Source organism: Pteropus medius, unplaced genomic scaffold (assembly GCF_902729225.1).
Source record: "Pteropus medius unplaced genomic scaffold, Ma_sr-lr_union100, whole genome shotgun sequence".
NCBI classification, from domain to species: Eukaryota; Metazoa; Chordata; class Mammalia; order Chiroptera; family Pteropodidae; genus Pteropus; species Pteropus medius.
Window position 1 is genome coordinate 19,005,716 of NW_024347791.1, and position 16,577 is coordinate 19,022,292.

The 16,577-nt window shown below is 39.8% G+C and overlaps 1 protein-coding gene across 3 annotated transcripts in view; it reads left to right on the forward strand.

Moving 5' to 3' along the window:
* Positions 1 to 15,038, forward strand: part of ABCB1 (ATP binding cassette subfamily B member 1) — an 87,002-nt gene extending 71,964 nt beyond the window's left edge. For 2 of the 3 annotated variants that reach the window (XM_039878210.1, XM_039878209.1), the window contains 4 exons: positions 240 to 437; positions 10,799 to 11,005; positions 13,482 to 13,628; positions 14,449 to 14,942. In XM_039878210.1, the coding sequence (XP_039734144.1) occupies positions 240 to 437; positions 10,799 to 11,005; positions 13,482 to 13,628; positions 14,449 to 14,652 (756 nt within the window). In that variant the 3' untranslated portion in view covers positions 14,653 to 14,942. Of the gene's footprint in view, positions 1 to 239; positions 438 to 10,798; positions 11,006 to 13,481; positions 13,629 to 14,448 lie in introns of all 3 variants that reach the window. The other variant, XM_039878208.1, reaches the window with a different exon arrangement.
* Positions 15,039 to 16,577: the final 1,539 nt, after the last annotated feature.

Sequence of the window (16,577 nt, forward strand, 5' to 3'; positions counted from 1 at the left end):
ATATGTAGATTATTCCCAGGGAACAGATTGAGTTATCACATTTGTATTGTACTAACAATACATGCTATAAAAACATTGACTCTTTGAGATCTTGTTTATTAAATTCTAGCAGTTGCAAATGAGACCCAAGTATATTATAAGTTTACTACCTTCTGACACCTGGTAGTAGTGGGGGTTGGCTATACAATATGTTTCCAGGATTATAGCAATCAAATTTATTGGTTTTGTTCTGATTTTAGAATATGTTGGAAGGAAATGTGACATTTAATGAAGTCATGTTCAACTATCCCACCCGGCCAGACATCCCAGTGCTTCAGGGGCTGAGCCTGCAGGTGAAGAAGGGCCAGACGCTGGCCCTGGTGGGCAGCAGCGGCTGTGGGAAGAGCACAGTGGTCCAGCTTCTTGAGCGGTTCTACGACCCCTTGGCTGGAACAGTGGTGAGCACACTTTCATATTCAGCTCATTTTAAGTTTCTCATCGTCTGAATGCCTGGATTTATTTAAGTATCCATTGTAAGCTGTGGTTTTTCAAACCTTTAAACAACAGTCCCACTTACTGTCTGACATCCTAGAAACAGTCCCCAAGCTGTTTCATCTGCCCCAGCCAACATCCACAGCCCCTCCCTCAGCACTGCCCCTCTAACCTGCTTTGTGAGCAGCCTTTTATCCACCTGGCTCCCTTCCCTTAATTAGATTTCACCTTCCATGAGAAGATCCAGCAAAAATTTAAGTAGCCAGAAATATAGAGGAAAGACAAGATGGGAACCGAGGATAGGGAGTGTTTCAAGAAGAAGGTCATCAGCAATGACAAAGGCTATGGAGAGGTAGGGTAAGATGAAGACTGAAAAGACACGATAGTATTTGGCAATTAATGAGCTACTTCTGACATTTTCAGTCAAGCATTCCCAGTGAAGAGGTGGTGGTAGAAACCAGTTTAGCATAGCTGAGGTATAGCTACGAGGGAAAATGGAGACTGAATGGAGACTATCAAGAAGATCAAAGGTGAAGGAAGGGCAAATAAGAACAGCAGCTTGAGTGGAGAGGCAGAGGCCAGGGAAAATGGCGAGGGTATCTTGAGCATTTTAATAGCCAAAGGTGAGGTAGAGCCATTGATGGGAAGAAGGCATTGAATCATTTTCTAAGGAAAAAAGTGAGATCAACAAGTTTGGGAAGTGGAAAAAGAATATAAAGAGATTCCCTTTTGTTTCCCTAACTAAAAGAATAAGTAAAGGGTCATATTTATTCATTCAGCATTCAACGAACCTTTACTGAGTGCCTGTCAGCAACTGTCTTAGGTAATGGGGATAAGAATCTTGAAGAGAGCAGTGAAATTTTAAGTGACTATAATGGAGACTAGAAAAAGAATGAAATTAGTAAGGAATAGAATTTATAGTAAGAAATTTTTATCACATAGGTATTTAATTATCTGTTACACCTAATGGTGATATTAAAAATATTTAACAACTGGGATGGCATGGGCATTGACCAACCAGACACTTGTTCCATATGGTTAGATTGATGCCCACCAGTTGCATATAGGCCCTACTTGTGTTAATGACTGACATAAAATAGAATTTTATTTTTTTACTTCCCCTCAGCGTTCACGGTTACTCATGAATATGTTTTATTGTATTCAAAGACAGTTATGCCTTTACTCAGTCTATTTTTTCACAGCTACATAAGCTTTGTTCCTTATTTTTACCACTTTATTTTTTCTGTGAATTCTGATATCATGCTTCAATTTTGTGGTTAAAGTTTGAACAAAGGACTCTAAGTGAAGACCTCACCTGCAAATAAGGCAATTAGAGGACTAACTGTTAGCTCTCAGACACTGATTATGGCTTTTAACAGAGATTTATGAAGCAGTGTGCTAAATGTTGAACTCTAATGAGCTATAGGCTACCCTCAAAGACTTTTAACTGAAGAAATGCGGTATATACTTCCATGAGTTAGATTAAAGAATTAGATAGGCTTGAGCTGGTTCTTGAAGGATAAGTAGAGCTGGTTGCATAGGGGTATAAGGGTGTGCATCGAGATGTCATAAGATGCAAAAGATAATGCGAGTTGTGGTTGATAAGTGATTTGTTCCCAATATCTATATAGGCCATTTTGGCTGAAACAGTGGATTTAATTAGAGTTGTGTTTCTCAAATTTGTTTTATTATAACCCATTTAGGAAGGACAAAAAATTCTTATGGCCTCACTACTGCACTCATAGTCACTTTAGTGGAAGAAGTACTCAGTAACAGTGTTGAGTTGAAAACAACGATAATGGTAAACAGTAAATAATTAAATAAGAAGAAAGTGAAGAAATTAATAATTATTGTATACATATAAAAACAAAAGGGGAGCATAATTTAAAACATGGACCATATCAATTATGATGCAGTGTAGGGAACAGAAACTGCTCTAGGTATTTCAAGTAGATAAGTAAATAAAAAGGGGAATTATGTGCTTACAAAATCATTGGAAGGGCTGAGGGCTGAAGGAGCGGAAGTAAAAAGTGAAAGAAAGTAAATTCTCCAGGACAGTCAAATCACAACACCGCAACTGGGATCCTGTGGCCAGGAAATAGCAGAAAATTATGCCAAATCACAGCTGCTTCAAACTTGAAGACATAAGACCAGAGTGTGGCTTTTGCAAAAACTCCCATCTGCCATAACACATGTGTTAGCGTACCATGGCTGCTAAAGAGAATTGGCCTCCGCATTCCAGATTTTGCACAGGGTATCTCACTGAAGAAACCTCAGTTACTTCTAGAACCAGAAGAGAGTCTGGGAAATAATTTTTAGCCTTCCAGTCCCTTGATTTATGGAAAGGCAGACACAGAAGAATATGGAAATGAATGTTGAGTGCATAGGACAATAATTATCTTAAGACAATGCTAATAATGCACTGAATACAAAGTGTCCTCATCTATTGTAGGAATACTATTACCTGCTCCTGGCGTTCGCACTAGAACTTTGAAATACCGCCAAGTGATGCATAGCAGCCAGACTGAGTGGACATGTCCCCAGTAAACACTAATAACTGTGCCAAGTTTGTTTATGGATAGCAATTAGTAACCCTTAATAACTCAGTAGATTACTAGTAATTAGTTCTAATTACCATGTGAAAATGAGTCTTTGGATTTGAGCATCATTTAACCATAAGAACAGACGAAAGAGCTTGACTCCGAAGTCAGGAAATCCTCATGACTATCAATAGGCCGTGAATTATACTTTGAGCAGCATTGACCCGAGCGGTGGTTCTCAAGTTGGTGTATATCAGAATGGCCTAGAGAGCTAGTAAAGAACACAGCTACCCTGGTTCATTCAAGTAGGTTTCTGGCCTTTTAATTTTTTATAATTTTCTCAGACAATTCTGATACCAGCCATAGTCTGAGAACCACTGAACTGATAAATTTGAAAGGTTTAAGTTAAATTATAGAGAGTCTTGAAAATTGAAGCTACAGAATTGTACAGAGAGGAGGTTCCAAGTTTTGTGGAGCCTAAAGTTTAAATGATTTTAGGTACTTTACTTAAAAGAATACAAAGTTATGAATAAAGAATTAGATACAAAAGTGAATATTTGCTTAGAATGAAAAACAAAACATCGAAAACTTAGATTCTGATCCCTTTTCTCTTTAGGTGAGTTATCATAAATACTTACCTGGCAGAGCTTTCTGACTACAGCCTGGCCTCCCTCCTACCCAGCATTTACCTGTTTAACTCCCAGTATTTACCCTTGAAACTTGGGTTCATTAGTTTCACTGTCAAATTGCTTCTGGTTTGAGTCTTCCCCTGACCTTTCCAACTCTGGTCCATCCCATACACCACTGTTAGAGTCCCCTGTCCCTCTTTGGATACAGTTAGAAGCTTGTTATCATTGTCTAAGAATTACTCAGTGGGTGCTTGGGTTAAGACGGGGGCATTACTCTTTTGAAGCAGGACAGAAAGCATCTTTCAATTTTGAGACTCCTGTGTTACCAAAACCTAACCTGTAGTGTGTAGTCCAATCATAGCTCCCCCGATTACTAACTGTGTGACCTTGCACAAGTTACTTAACTGCTCTTTCCTTGTCTATAAAACGGGGATTAAAATCACATCTCCCTCACAAGGGTTGCTGTGAAGATCAAACAAGAGAATGCATGAGACATGCTTATCACAGGACCTATAGTATAGTCAGTGGTCAATTTATCTGTAATTATTATCTCAGTGTAAATACATACAGCAGAATAATACATATTTAACATTTAATTATTTGTGCTAATGAAAGCAAGCAGTAGATTTATCAATCTAGAATAAAGATAGCTAATCATTTTAATTTGGCCTTACATTATTATTACCAATGTGTTTATTTTCCTAATTAAGCTTTTATTTAGGTCAGTATTTTTTGAGCGATGCTCACTGATTTCCCAGAGTTCCTTGGTCTTTCCTCAGACCACCACCCAGACCTCAGCCAAAGAACCTCTGCATTGATCTGCTTTATATTTGGGCTTCTAAACATGTTTTCCCTAAAAAATAAGGATTCTTCAGCTAACACAGATTTTAAATAATTTGCAACTCCAGTGTATCGTGTGGGGAAAAGGAGGCCCAGGAATGTTATTGTATTCATTGTGATGGAGAAACTCATTAAAACTTGCTGGGATCATTCAAATTTGTCTGATTATATTAGTTAGACAGTGTCTGTTTTCCTCCCAGGGGCATAAGCCTGGAAAAAAAACCAACACAACTACTTTTTCTTTCCTCAGATTTACATTTCTCAAGTACAGTGTTCCATTTAACAAGATCTGTTTCACCACATCACTGTGTGGTTTTTCCTGCCTTTCTCCACCCTCTCCACCTTCATTTCACACTGTAAGTAGGCCTGGAGATAGATGCTTGAAACAGTCTCCACGGCAACTGGGCCTGGTACCAATAAGGTCGTGGCTGTGTTTTCCATTCTCCTACCTGTAAGCTTCACAACAGTTGCCTTCTTGCAGCAAAGACTGTATCCTACTTCTGACCATCTGTCTAACACAGACAACCAGCCAGGCACACAGGGTACAGACAGTATACAAGGCTCAGTATATACTCATCATCACTATGAGAAAAGCTTGAAGCTGAGTCATTCATGTCTTTTTTTTTTGATATGTCAATCTTTTTTAAAATTAAATTTAATATTTTGTTAAATTTATTGTGGTGACATTGATTAATAAAATTACATAGGTTTAAAGTGTACAATTCAATAAATATCATCTGTATATTGTACTGTGTATTCACTACCAATGTCATATTTCCTTCCATCGCTATATAAATATTGCACCCCCTTTATACATATTTGCCTTCTCCCCTCCCCCTTTCCCTCTGGTAACCGCTAAACTGTTGTCTGTGTCTATGAGTATGTGTTTGTCTTGTTCATTTGTTGCTTTCAGTTTTATATACCACATGTGAGTGAAATCATACGGTTCTCAACTTTTTCTATTTGGCTTATTTTGCTTACCATGATAATCTCGAGATCCATCCATGTTGCCACAAATGGCAGCATTTCATCTTTTCTTGAAAATGTTCAAGAAAAGTAATGTTCTGTTGTATATATGTGTCGCATCTTCTTTATTCAATCATCTATCAAAGGACACTTCAGTTGTTTCCATGTCTTGGCCACCGTGAATAGTGTTGCAATGAACATTGGGGTTCAAATATCTTTATGGATAAATGTCTTTAAATTTTGGGGGTAGATACCCAGATGAGGGATTTCTGGGTCATATGGTAACTCTATTCTTAATTTTTTGAAGAACCCTCACACTGTTTTCCATAGTGTCTGTACCAATTTACGTTCTCACCAGCAGTGTATGAGGGGGTACCTTTTCCCCCACAACCTCTTCAACACTTGTTACTTGTCTTATTGATAATAGCCATTCTTACAGCTGTGAAGTGGTATCTGATTGTAGTTTTGATTTGCATTTTGCTAATAACTAGCGAAGTTGAGCATCTTCTCACACGTTTGTTGGCCATTTGTATGTCTTCTTGGGAGAAGTGTCCGTTCAGGTCCTCTGCCCATTTTTTAAATGAATTGTTCTGTTGTTGTTGTTGAGTTGTATGAGTTCTTTTTTAAAATATTTTATATTTTTCAATTAGAGTTGACATACACTATTATATTAGTTTCAGGTATACAACATAGTGATTAGACATTTATATAAATTATGAAGTGATCACCCCAATAAAACTACCCCATCTGACACCATACATAGTTATTACAATATTATTGATTATATTCCTTATGCTATACTTTACATCCCCATGACTATTTTGTAACTACCAATTTGTACTTTTTAATCCCTTCCCTTTTTTTACCCATCCCCCCAACGCTTTCCCATCTGGCAGCCCTCAAAATGTTCTCTGTATCTATGAGTTTGTTTCTGTTTTGTTCGTTTATTTTGTTCTTTAGGTTCCACATGTAAATGAAATCATATAACATTTGTCTTTCTCTGTCTTACTTACTGCACTCAGCACAAAACCCCGTAGGTCTATCCCTGTTGTTGCAGATGGCAAGATTTCATTCATTCATCATTCATTCATTCATTCATTCATTCATTATGACTGAGTAATATTCTATTGTCTATGTGTACCACCTGTTCTTTATCCATTCATCCATTGATGGACACCCAGGTTGCTTCTATATCTTGACTATTGTAAGTAATGCTGCAATGTACATATGGATGCACATAATCTTCAAAGTAGTGTTTTGGGTTTCTTCAGATAAATAACCCAGAAGTGGGACTACGGGGTCCTTCTTTATCTCTTGTTATAAAGTCTTTGTCTTAAAGTCTATTTTGTCTGGTATAAGCATTGCTACCCCAGATTTTTTTTTTTTTATTTCAATTTTCATGAAATACCTTTTTCCATCTCTTTCAGTCTGTGTGTCTTTTGATCTAAAGTATCTTTTATAGGCAGCATACATAAGGGTCTTGTTTTCTTATCCATTCAGCCACCCTATTTTTTGGTTGGAGCATTTAATTCTTTTTCATTTGTAGTACTTGTTGATAGATATATAGTTATCGCCATTTTATTATTCATATTGTTGATACTTTTTTTCCTTCTTCTTAAAGAAGTGCCTTCAACATTTCCCGTAATATGGCTTGGTGCTGATGAACTCCTTTAGCTTTTTCTTGTCTGGGAAGCTCTTTATCTGTCCTTTGATTCTAAATGATAGCTTTGTTGGGTGGAGTGAGTACTCTTGATCCTTGCTTTTTATCACTTCGAATATTTCGTGCCAATCTCTTCTGGCCTGCAAAGTTTCTGTTGAGAAATCAGGTGACAAAGTTTCTGTTGTGAAATCAGTCTCTTGAGAGTTCCCTTGTAGGTAACTAATTGCTTTTCTTTTGCTACTTTTAAGATTCATTCTCTCTTTGTCTTTAAGGCATTTTAATTATGATGTATTTTGGTGTGGGCCTCTCGTTTGGATTCATCTCGTTTGAGACTCTCTGCCCTTCCTGGGCTTGTATGTCTAGTTCTTTCACCAGGTTAGGAAAGTTTTTTGTCATTATTTCTTCAAATAGCTTTTCAATTTTTTGTTCTCTCTCTTCTCCTTCTGGTATCCCTCCAATGCGAATGTTATTATACCTGATGTTGTCCCAGAGGCCCCTTAAACTAGTCTCATTTGGGGGGCTGGGGATTCTTTTTTCTCATTGCTGTTCTGATTGGGTGTTTTTTGCTACCTTACCTCCTAAATTGCTGATTTGATCCTCTGCTTCATCTAACCTACTATTGATTCCCTCTAATGTATTCTTCATTTCAGTTATTGTATCCTTCATTTCTAACTGGTTCTTTTCTATGTTTTTGAGCTCCATTTTTATTTTTTCTATCTCTTTATTAGAGTTCTCACTGAGTTCATCTACTCTTGCCCTAAGTTCCTTGAGCATCCTTATAACCAGTGTTTTGAACTCTGCATCTGGTAGATTTGTCTCTATTTTGTTTAGTTCTTTTTCTGGATCTTTGTTCTGTTCTTTCATGTGGGACATGTTTCTTTGTCTCCCCATTTTGGCTGCCTCCTTCTGTTTGAGTCTATGTATTAGGTAGGGCTCCCAAGTCTCCCAGTCTTAGTAGAGAGGCTTTATGCAATAGGTGTCCTGTGGAGCCCAGTGGTGCAATCCTCCCTGGTCACTTGAGGCAGGGACTCAAGGTGTGTCCCTTGTATGGGTTGTGTGTGCTCTCCTGTTATAATTAAGCCTTGGTTGCTATTTGCACATTGATGGGAAGGATTGACCCTTGGACTCATTGGTTGTGAGGATTGGCCAGTGAGGGGCTAACCTTACAGAATAGGATTCATGTTAGCAGGGATCTAGTGCCTGCCAGTCTGCCCTTAAGGTGTGTCCTCCTCAGATGCAGCCCTAGGTGGTACTCCAGCTCTGGCTCCAGTGGAAGCTGGCCAGTGGGTGTGCTGGCCCAAGGGTCCTTTGGGAGGGGCCCAGCTGCAGGCCAAGTTAAGCTGCAACCTTCGCACCTGGCAAGAGTGTAGAGTCTTTGCACTAAGCAGTTCGCAGATGGCTGCCACCCATGCTGGCCTTAGAGGTGCCTCGAGAGGCTAAGCCAGGAACTGAGGCTAGCTGCTGCTAGTGCTAGGCTTGGGGCTGCTCAACAAGAGGTATGGGACATGCTGAAGCCAGATGCTGCTACTCTGGGTTTTATGAGCCTTTGAGAGATTTTAGGAAAGTCCACAGCGTGAGCCAAGACAGGTCATTTGTATGGGAAAAACCACTGGAGGCAGCTTGGGTGGGCCCGCAAGTTGGGAGGGATGGGTCTCAGGGAATTACCTGGGCGGAGTGACCTGTATTATCCAGGTCTATGGAGACTCAGATATGGTGGCCCCCTGAGTCTGTAGGGCAGGACTGGGGAAGGCTCAACAAAAGAACAAAGGATACAGCCAGCACTTCTATCTGGGAGAAAGTAGCCCCTCCAGCCCTTGCCCTGAAGCCAGACAACTCAGTTCCTTCCTGTATGTTCCCAACAGTCCTTGAGCAGCTGCTTCAGCACTTGAGCTCAAAGTAAGTGAGTCTGTCACCGAGTAAGTCCATGCACAGGCCCTTTAAGAGAAACGTCTGTGACTGTAGCTTTTTGTCTCATTCAGCCATAATCTCTGCTGGTTTTCACAACCAGGGGTTGTGGGTACGTCTCTTCTTGGCACTGGATCCCTAGTCTGGGCAGCCCAGAGTGGAGCCAGGACCCCTTGCTCCTCCTGAGAGGACATCTGCAGCCAAGATAACCCTCCCAATTCTCAACTGCCACACGCAGTTGTAGAATCGGCCCATAAAGAGTCTCTGCCACTCCTACCAGTCTGGAGGAGGCCTCTTCTGTATGTCCCCAGTTATGGGACTTCTGTTCAGCCAGACCTCAGGTGACTTCCAATTATGATCATTCTGTAGTTTTGTTGTAATTTTGATGTGATTGTGAGAGGAAGCCAGCACAACATCTGCCTTCTACACCATCACTCATGTCATCTTAAGAGGAGATGAACAGCTCTCTCACTAGAATGGCAGAATTCTCTTGCAAAGCAGATCTTTTGGGCAGACATATCCACATCAGAGAATAAGGATTTTATCAGCAAGGCTGTGTAAGGGGCACCTCTCTGGGCTTCTGCAGCATGATTCCAGGAGCCAAGTCACTAAAGAAAGGCCAATCTTTCCTGCCTATTCTTTTGACTCAGCATCGTAGATGTCCATCCATCCTTTTATCTATCAGCCATCTATCCATCCGCTATTTTCAAGTACAGCACACACACAGAAATACAGGTGGTTGACAATCCTTTTGTGCATACTCTGTGTCCAGCACTGTGCTAACTGGGGTCTATACGTGATCTCATTTAATTCTCGATTCTATGCATTTAGGAATTATCACAAATCCTGTTTTACTCATAGGGAAACTCTCAGAAAATTAAATCACTTTCTCAACATACCCCATTCCTCAAAAACCCGATCCTAACTAGCTCAAGGCAGATCAGAAACCTGACCTGAAAATCTATTATGTGGTTATAGAAGTTATCTATTTCCAATCTAATCTCAGCTTCTTTTCCTATGAAAAATTGATACATAAGAATATGGATGCCAGGGTATACGCCATAAATGCATTATAGCATTGTATTAGTTTCCCTTTGGCTGCTATAGCAAATTACAGAAATTTAGCGGTGTAAAACAACACAAATTTATTATATTACAAATTCTGGATTCCAGGTGTCCAAAATGGGTCTTACTGTACTAAAATCAAGGTGGCAGCAGGGCTGGGTTTCTTCTGGAGGCTCTAAGGGAGAATCTATCTTTGTACCTCTTCTAACTCCTGGCCCCTGTCTCCTCCATCTTCAAAGCCAGCAAAGACTGATCAAGTCTTACTACTGTGGCACTGCTCTGATGCTCGTTCTCCTGCCTCCTTCCACAGTTAAGGACCGTTATGGTTTCATTGGGCCCACCTGTATAATCCAAGATACTCTATTTTGAGATCAGCTGATGAGCAACCTTATACCTTAATTCTCCTTTGCCATGTGACATAACATTCACAAGTTTCATGAATTAGAACATGGGTATCTTGTAAGTGTGTGTGGCGGCTGGGGCGGGGGGTTGCGTTATTCTGCCTACCTCATGCATATATCAGAAACCAGGGTAAAAAACAGAAGAAACATGACAGTTCCTTAAAGCATACAACTATGACCATATTTGATTATCCTTGATAATCCAAAAACCCAACAACAGAAATGTAGTCTCACAGTAATTTGGCAGTTTTAATGTGTGAAATAATGGTGTTAATTTTGCTGTCCTGGTCCTGAAGTTTGTCTGTGTACTCTTGTTTTCAGCTTATTGACAGCAAAGAAATAAAGCACCTGAATGTCCAGTGGCTCCGAGCACAGTTGGGCATTGTGTCCCAGGAGCCTATCCTTTTCGACTGCAGCATTGGCGAGAACATTGCCTACGGAGACAATAGCCGGGTGGTGTCACAGGAAGAGATTGAGCGGGCCGCCAAGGAGGCCAACATACACCACTTCATTGAAACATTGCCTGATGTAAGTCTCTCCAAATTAGGAGCCCAGGAGCCCATGGCAGTCTTCCTGGCATATAGTCTGATTTCTACAGGACTGATTTACCGAAGGTCAAGAGAAATGAGCAACCACAACACACACACACCTAAATACAAGCATCAGGCCACACTTTCTATGCCCATTCGGTTATGTTTACCTGATCCACCTGACTGTCCCTGTGAACAAGCCTGACCTAAAATTAGTACATATGTCTGGGAGACCTTTCCCTTCAAGTCTAAGTGCAGGGCCTGTAGAAGCAGCATGATCCTCTCTCCTCATTTCTCTCCCAACCATTCTTCTGTCTCCCTGAAGCTCTTCTCCAAGCCTCAAACCTCCCTCTGAGGAGTCAGGCCAGGGAACTGGACCCATGCAAGAAAGAAGGTTCTCTCTAAATAGGGCTGAGCCATTGGAGTGACTGTGATGGCATGTAATCTCTCACCATGGCCCATTCCATGGGTCCCAAGCTCTGCTTATAGGGTTGATTATTGAAACCTTTCCTGGGCTATTGTCCCATGGCTGTCCTCTGCATTCCTCCTAGGAAGTTAGATAAACAGAACCTCTCACCCTCTCTTATGTGCCTTTGGCCCTATATTTTGAAATGGATCTAAACTTCCTCTCCCAATTATCACCAGTTATGTTCTTTATTATAAGGAAGTGCCCCCTAAAAAATAAAGCCCAGTAGCCTCAAACCAGTAGGCAAGGCTATCTCATGGACATGAGATGGTAATACCAGGTGGCCCTAACTCATTCCTAAGATTTCCTTTTTCTTAGGCTCTTTTTTGGATAACTGCTGCCACCAAATGAGAGGCCCCAAGAGGAGGCATTGTCCCCCTTCCCTCCTTTAACGTTCTAGCTCAACTATGAGCAATTAGCCCCCCAAGGATAGAAAAATTTAAAATATAGCTTCAATCCCCTTTACTAAAGACAAGGTCAGTGTTCTCAAATTATGGGCATGGACCACCACCACCAGCACATCAGCACCGCCTGGGAACTTGTGAGAAATGTAGATTTTCAGGCCCTACCCCATACCTGCTGAATCAGAAACTTCGGACATGGAGTCCACCCGTCTGTGTTTTAATAGCTCAGGTAATGCTCACACAGGCTAAAGTGTGAGGACCACTGGTCTAGGGGTTGACAAAAACACAGTGAGTAACTATTTCCTAGCTTAGTAAATGCACCTTGCCCATCTGGCATTTGTCTACAACTGGGACCCTACCTTTCTGGGCTCCTGGTCTCATTCTATCACACAAAGCATACCTGTAGACTTTGTGATTCTTTTCCTCAGGGTCTAGACAAGGAAAGACAAGGCAAACCCCTTGTCTTGTTTCCTGTCTAAAGATCCACTTCTTTCCCTGAGTGATTCGTACTAGGATTTACCTCACCCTTCTAGTTACCTCCTTCCTTCAGGGTTAGAGCCCTGTCTTTACCTCCCTCAATAGGCTTGATACTTTATCAGTGCAACCCAGGCACCTCTACACTCACATGGGACATAGTGCTCTTGCCTCCCAGGCAGAGGTAGCCCTGGGCTAGAGCCAGTCCCAAGCATATGCTGGAACCTCCCCTGGAGTCTTCTTATTCCATCTGCAGGTGGAGACCTCAGTCTGAGTGCCATAGAACTAAGATTGCCAGATATAGCAAATAAAAATAGGCAATGCTAGATAGAACAAGAATTTTACAGTCAAACACTGGGTGTCAGAATCAGAGCCTACAGTTGACTAAAATTTTAGCCTGGCAAGCACCTGAAAATAATGATAATATTGTTTTCCAGGTTACACGTGCTATCACATCCCATTTTGGCTTTCTCCTATATAACTTCTTAATTCCTGTCCCTGTCATCATATTGAATAGTTAGTGACAGTTATCTACTGTGGCAACAGTATGTTAAAATTTGGGGGGAGAACTCTAAAAAAAATAATAAAAGGAGAGTTCATCTTTTAAAGTTATGTATCAAAATAGAATTCTTTAACATCCACTAAAATGGGCTGAAATGTTAGAGACAGCTTTATAAAAACACTCACATGCTGGCCAAAAGGCTAGCATCCCAAGAATTTCTTCCCTTCTTCACTTTAAAATAATGTGGAGAGCGTCACCTGCTGGATATAAATAAAATGAACTTTACTTATTTTATTATGCATAGCCTGTTCAAATCAAATTTCCTTCTTCCTACCAATCTTTGTCCCAAATATGAAACCAGAGACTAACATTGCAACAATATTCTTCTTCATGAACATGATGACTTGTTTACACTAAAACATAACTTAAGACACAAGTATCTATTTTCAAGAAAAGAGATAAAACCTGCCATTTAGAGCTATGTTTTTGTTTGATTTTCTATGAACCTATTCTTAACTTGAACCAAAACTTTTTTTGTACATATGGAAGTGGTTATCCTATTTTCTGTAAGCAAACTCTTTTTTAGAACTTTGGTTCTATTTTCATAATAACTAAACCCTATTTGCAGAAATATAACACTAGAGTAGGAGACAAAGGAGCCCAGCTCTCCGGTGGCCAGAAACAGCGCATTGCAATAGCACGTGCCCTTGTTAGACGGCCTCAAATTTTGCTTTTGGATGAAGCTACATCAGCTCTAGATACAGAAAGTGAAAAGGTAAGAATTTAAATTGGACTCATTCACACTCAAATCAGTTGTAGTCGAAAGGTTTAAATTTATGTTTCTATCTTCCACAGTAGAAAACGAAATTTAGCCAGATATGTTGATTGTTACTTATTTCACCTTTCAGTAGAATTTAAACACTTTCTGTAGCTGTTGCTAAAGAGAACTAAGATAAAATGAGGCAAATTAGTCTTATAGCATTTATGCTCTGAAAACAGCCCTGGATCACTTTGTATTGACCTAAGATGCTGTAGTCCAGAGACATAGTTTCGTTTCTACTGGCATTTTCTCCTCAGCAACTATATAAAAAAGTGGATGGCAGTACAATATTAAAAGCTAACTGTACTTTAAGATAAATATTAGAAATCATTTTCAGTTTGGGAAAAGTTGAGTATTTAGTTATCCGAATGAAAAACTAATCCTGAGATGTTCCCTATCTTAAAAATGCCAAAATGTAGGGAGGCTGTGTTGATCTGTGCTCAGTCTTCCTGAATTTGCTGTAGAGCTGGACCAGAGGGCTGCTTTGAAAGATGTTCTGAGGCTAGGTACACCAATAAACCTTTTAAAATGGTTGATGGGCTGTATTTATTGTAATAACTTTGAGAATAGATAACTCAGAACTAATTCAAATTAAGATTCAATTATCTTCTGATATGACAAATCCCTTGCTTTGAATAAGCTGTTATATTTCACTGATACCATTGTTAAAGAAGGACCTATTGTTGGATAAATTATTTTTGAGACTTATTGTGGAAGAGGAATTAAAGAGAGAGGACTATTTTAATTAGAATTAATTTATGTGATTACTGAACAGGTTGTCCAAGAAGCCCTTGACAGAGCCAGAGAAGGCCGCACCTGCATTGTGATCGCTCATCGCCTGTCCACCATCCAGAATGCAGACTTAATAGTGGTGTTTCAGAATGGCAAAATCAAGGAGCACGGCACACATCAACAGCTGCTGGCGCAGAAAGGCATCTATTTTTCCATGGTCAGCGTCCAGGCTGGAGCCAAACGCTAGTGAACTGTGACCATATGAGCTGTTAAATATTTTCTAATATTTGTGTTAAAATATGGCATTTAATCAAAGTTAAAAAGTGAGCACTTACTGGAAAACTATGTAGAGTTACCTGTTTAATATTTCCCAACACAAGATCATTCCACCAAGTTCAGAGTCTTCAGAGACTTTGTAATTAAAGGAACCGGAAGGATCATCATCAAATGGAATAAAATAAAAGTTTTAATTGTAATAGAAAACTTATAGAATGATTCGAAGTAGATTTTGTTAATAAAGTGTATAACTTTTGTTTATGTTTGCTTATTTGGACTGTAATTGCCTTGCTAAAAGATTATAGAAGTAGCAATATTTGCATAAAGTGCATACAATAAAACTAAACTTTTATATGACTGGGGCCATCTTGTCTGAAATACCTGTAAATATGTCACCTCCCAGTTGGAATATTGATTACATATGCATTTTTTAAAAAAGGCTCTTTTAAAAACTCCCATTAATTTTTGTGGGAATGGTTAAATAATGTAAATACTTCCTATTCCACATGTCTTTTCACACTGGATTCTAAAGAACCATCTACCTTCATTCTTCTTGGACTTGACCCTGCTGATCTTTGCATTAACACATTATGATGGCTCTCAAGCTGACCACACAGATCAATACCAAGATTTGGGGGGGTTGGAGTGGGGCAGAAGATACACAATTGTGAAATGTACACTTTGATATACATTAAATATTTTGCATTGCTCTTATTAAGGGCTCTTACAAGATTTTAATATTTTTGTACTTTAGAAAATACAATCATTCTTTTTGTTTGTTTGTTCTGATAATGAATCACTTTTCCCCAGTAATTGATCTTTCCCAAAGATGATCTTTCTGGTGGCAGATGTTTAAAATGTGCCATAACTTTAAATACAGCATCATGCAAACATGATGAAAAAAATATATATATCACAAAGAATGATACTATGACTCAAAAAAAATCCAAAAAGCACTATAAACAAGATCGAAGAGCAAAAGCTGAGAGCAATATTTGTTATATTTGTTATAAACAGTTGATACCCTTAATACATGAAGAATTTTAAAAGGAAAAAATGCCATCACCTCCAAAGAAAAGTAGACAAAGAACATGGTCAGGTAATTCCCAAAGAAGAAATAGATAAGAAAAAAAGTGCACAATCTCAAAGAAATGCATATTAAAAGTAACATCAGCCTCATGGTGAAAAAATCTTTTGTTTGCTCTCAACAACAATAATTTGGCATCCATCCACAAACAAAAGTGCCTTTTGGGGGGCTGTGGAATTCAGCACCATATGCTCAAGGACCTGAGGAGAGTCTTTCCCACTGTGTGTCGGGTAATTGACATATAGATCTTGGTCCTGGCTGTGGACCCTGGAGTAACCTGTGAACTGCCTTCAGCCCCTCTTGGCCTAGGTCTGGAAGCCCCTGCAAAACACTGTCTTAGCCAAAAACCACTGAACAAGAGAGTGTTTATAGAAGTCCAGTTTCAGAAGAAAAATTCGTGCATATCATTGGAGAGAAAAAAATATGAGTTTAGATGCATTGGAGAGGATAAAAGGAACAGTTTGACTTGACTCACACTATCCCTCCCCCAAAGTAACACAGCTTAGAGCCAAGAGGGATCTCAGCCTGTGATTTTTCTAATGGGGAAAGTGAGAGCTTGCGAGTGAGGATCTGATCTCCCCAGCTTTGGGGGACTGCTAAAGAAGCTCATTTCTCTCTTGCCCCATCCAGAGTACTGAATTGTGAGCTGCATGGCTAGGGGAGGGAAGAAACTGGAAGAGTGGCAGATAGGACTCAGAGGGCATGAAAATTATGCGGAGCCTACTAACTGCATTGTGGACTCTACCAAAGAGCCCGCCCACAAGCTGCTGAGAACACCTCAGCTGCAGATCTCTTCAAATGGCCCACAG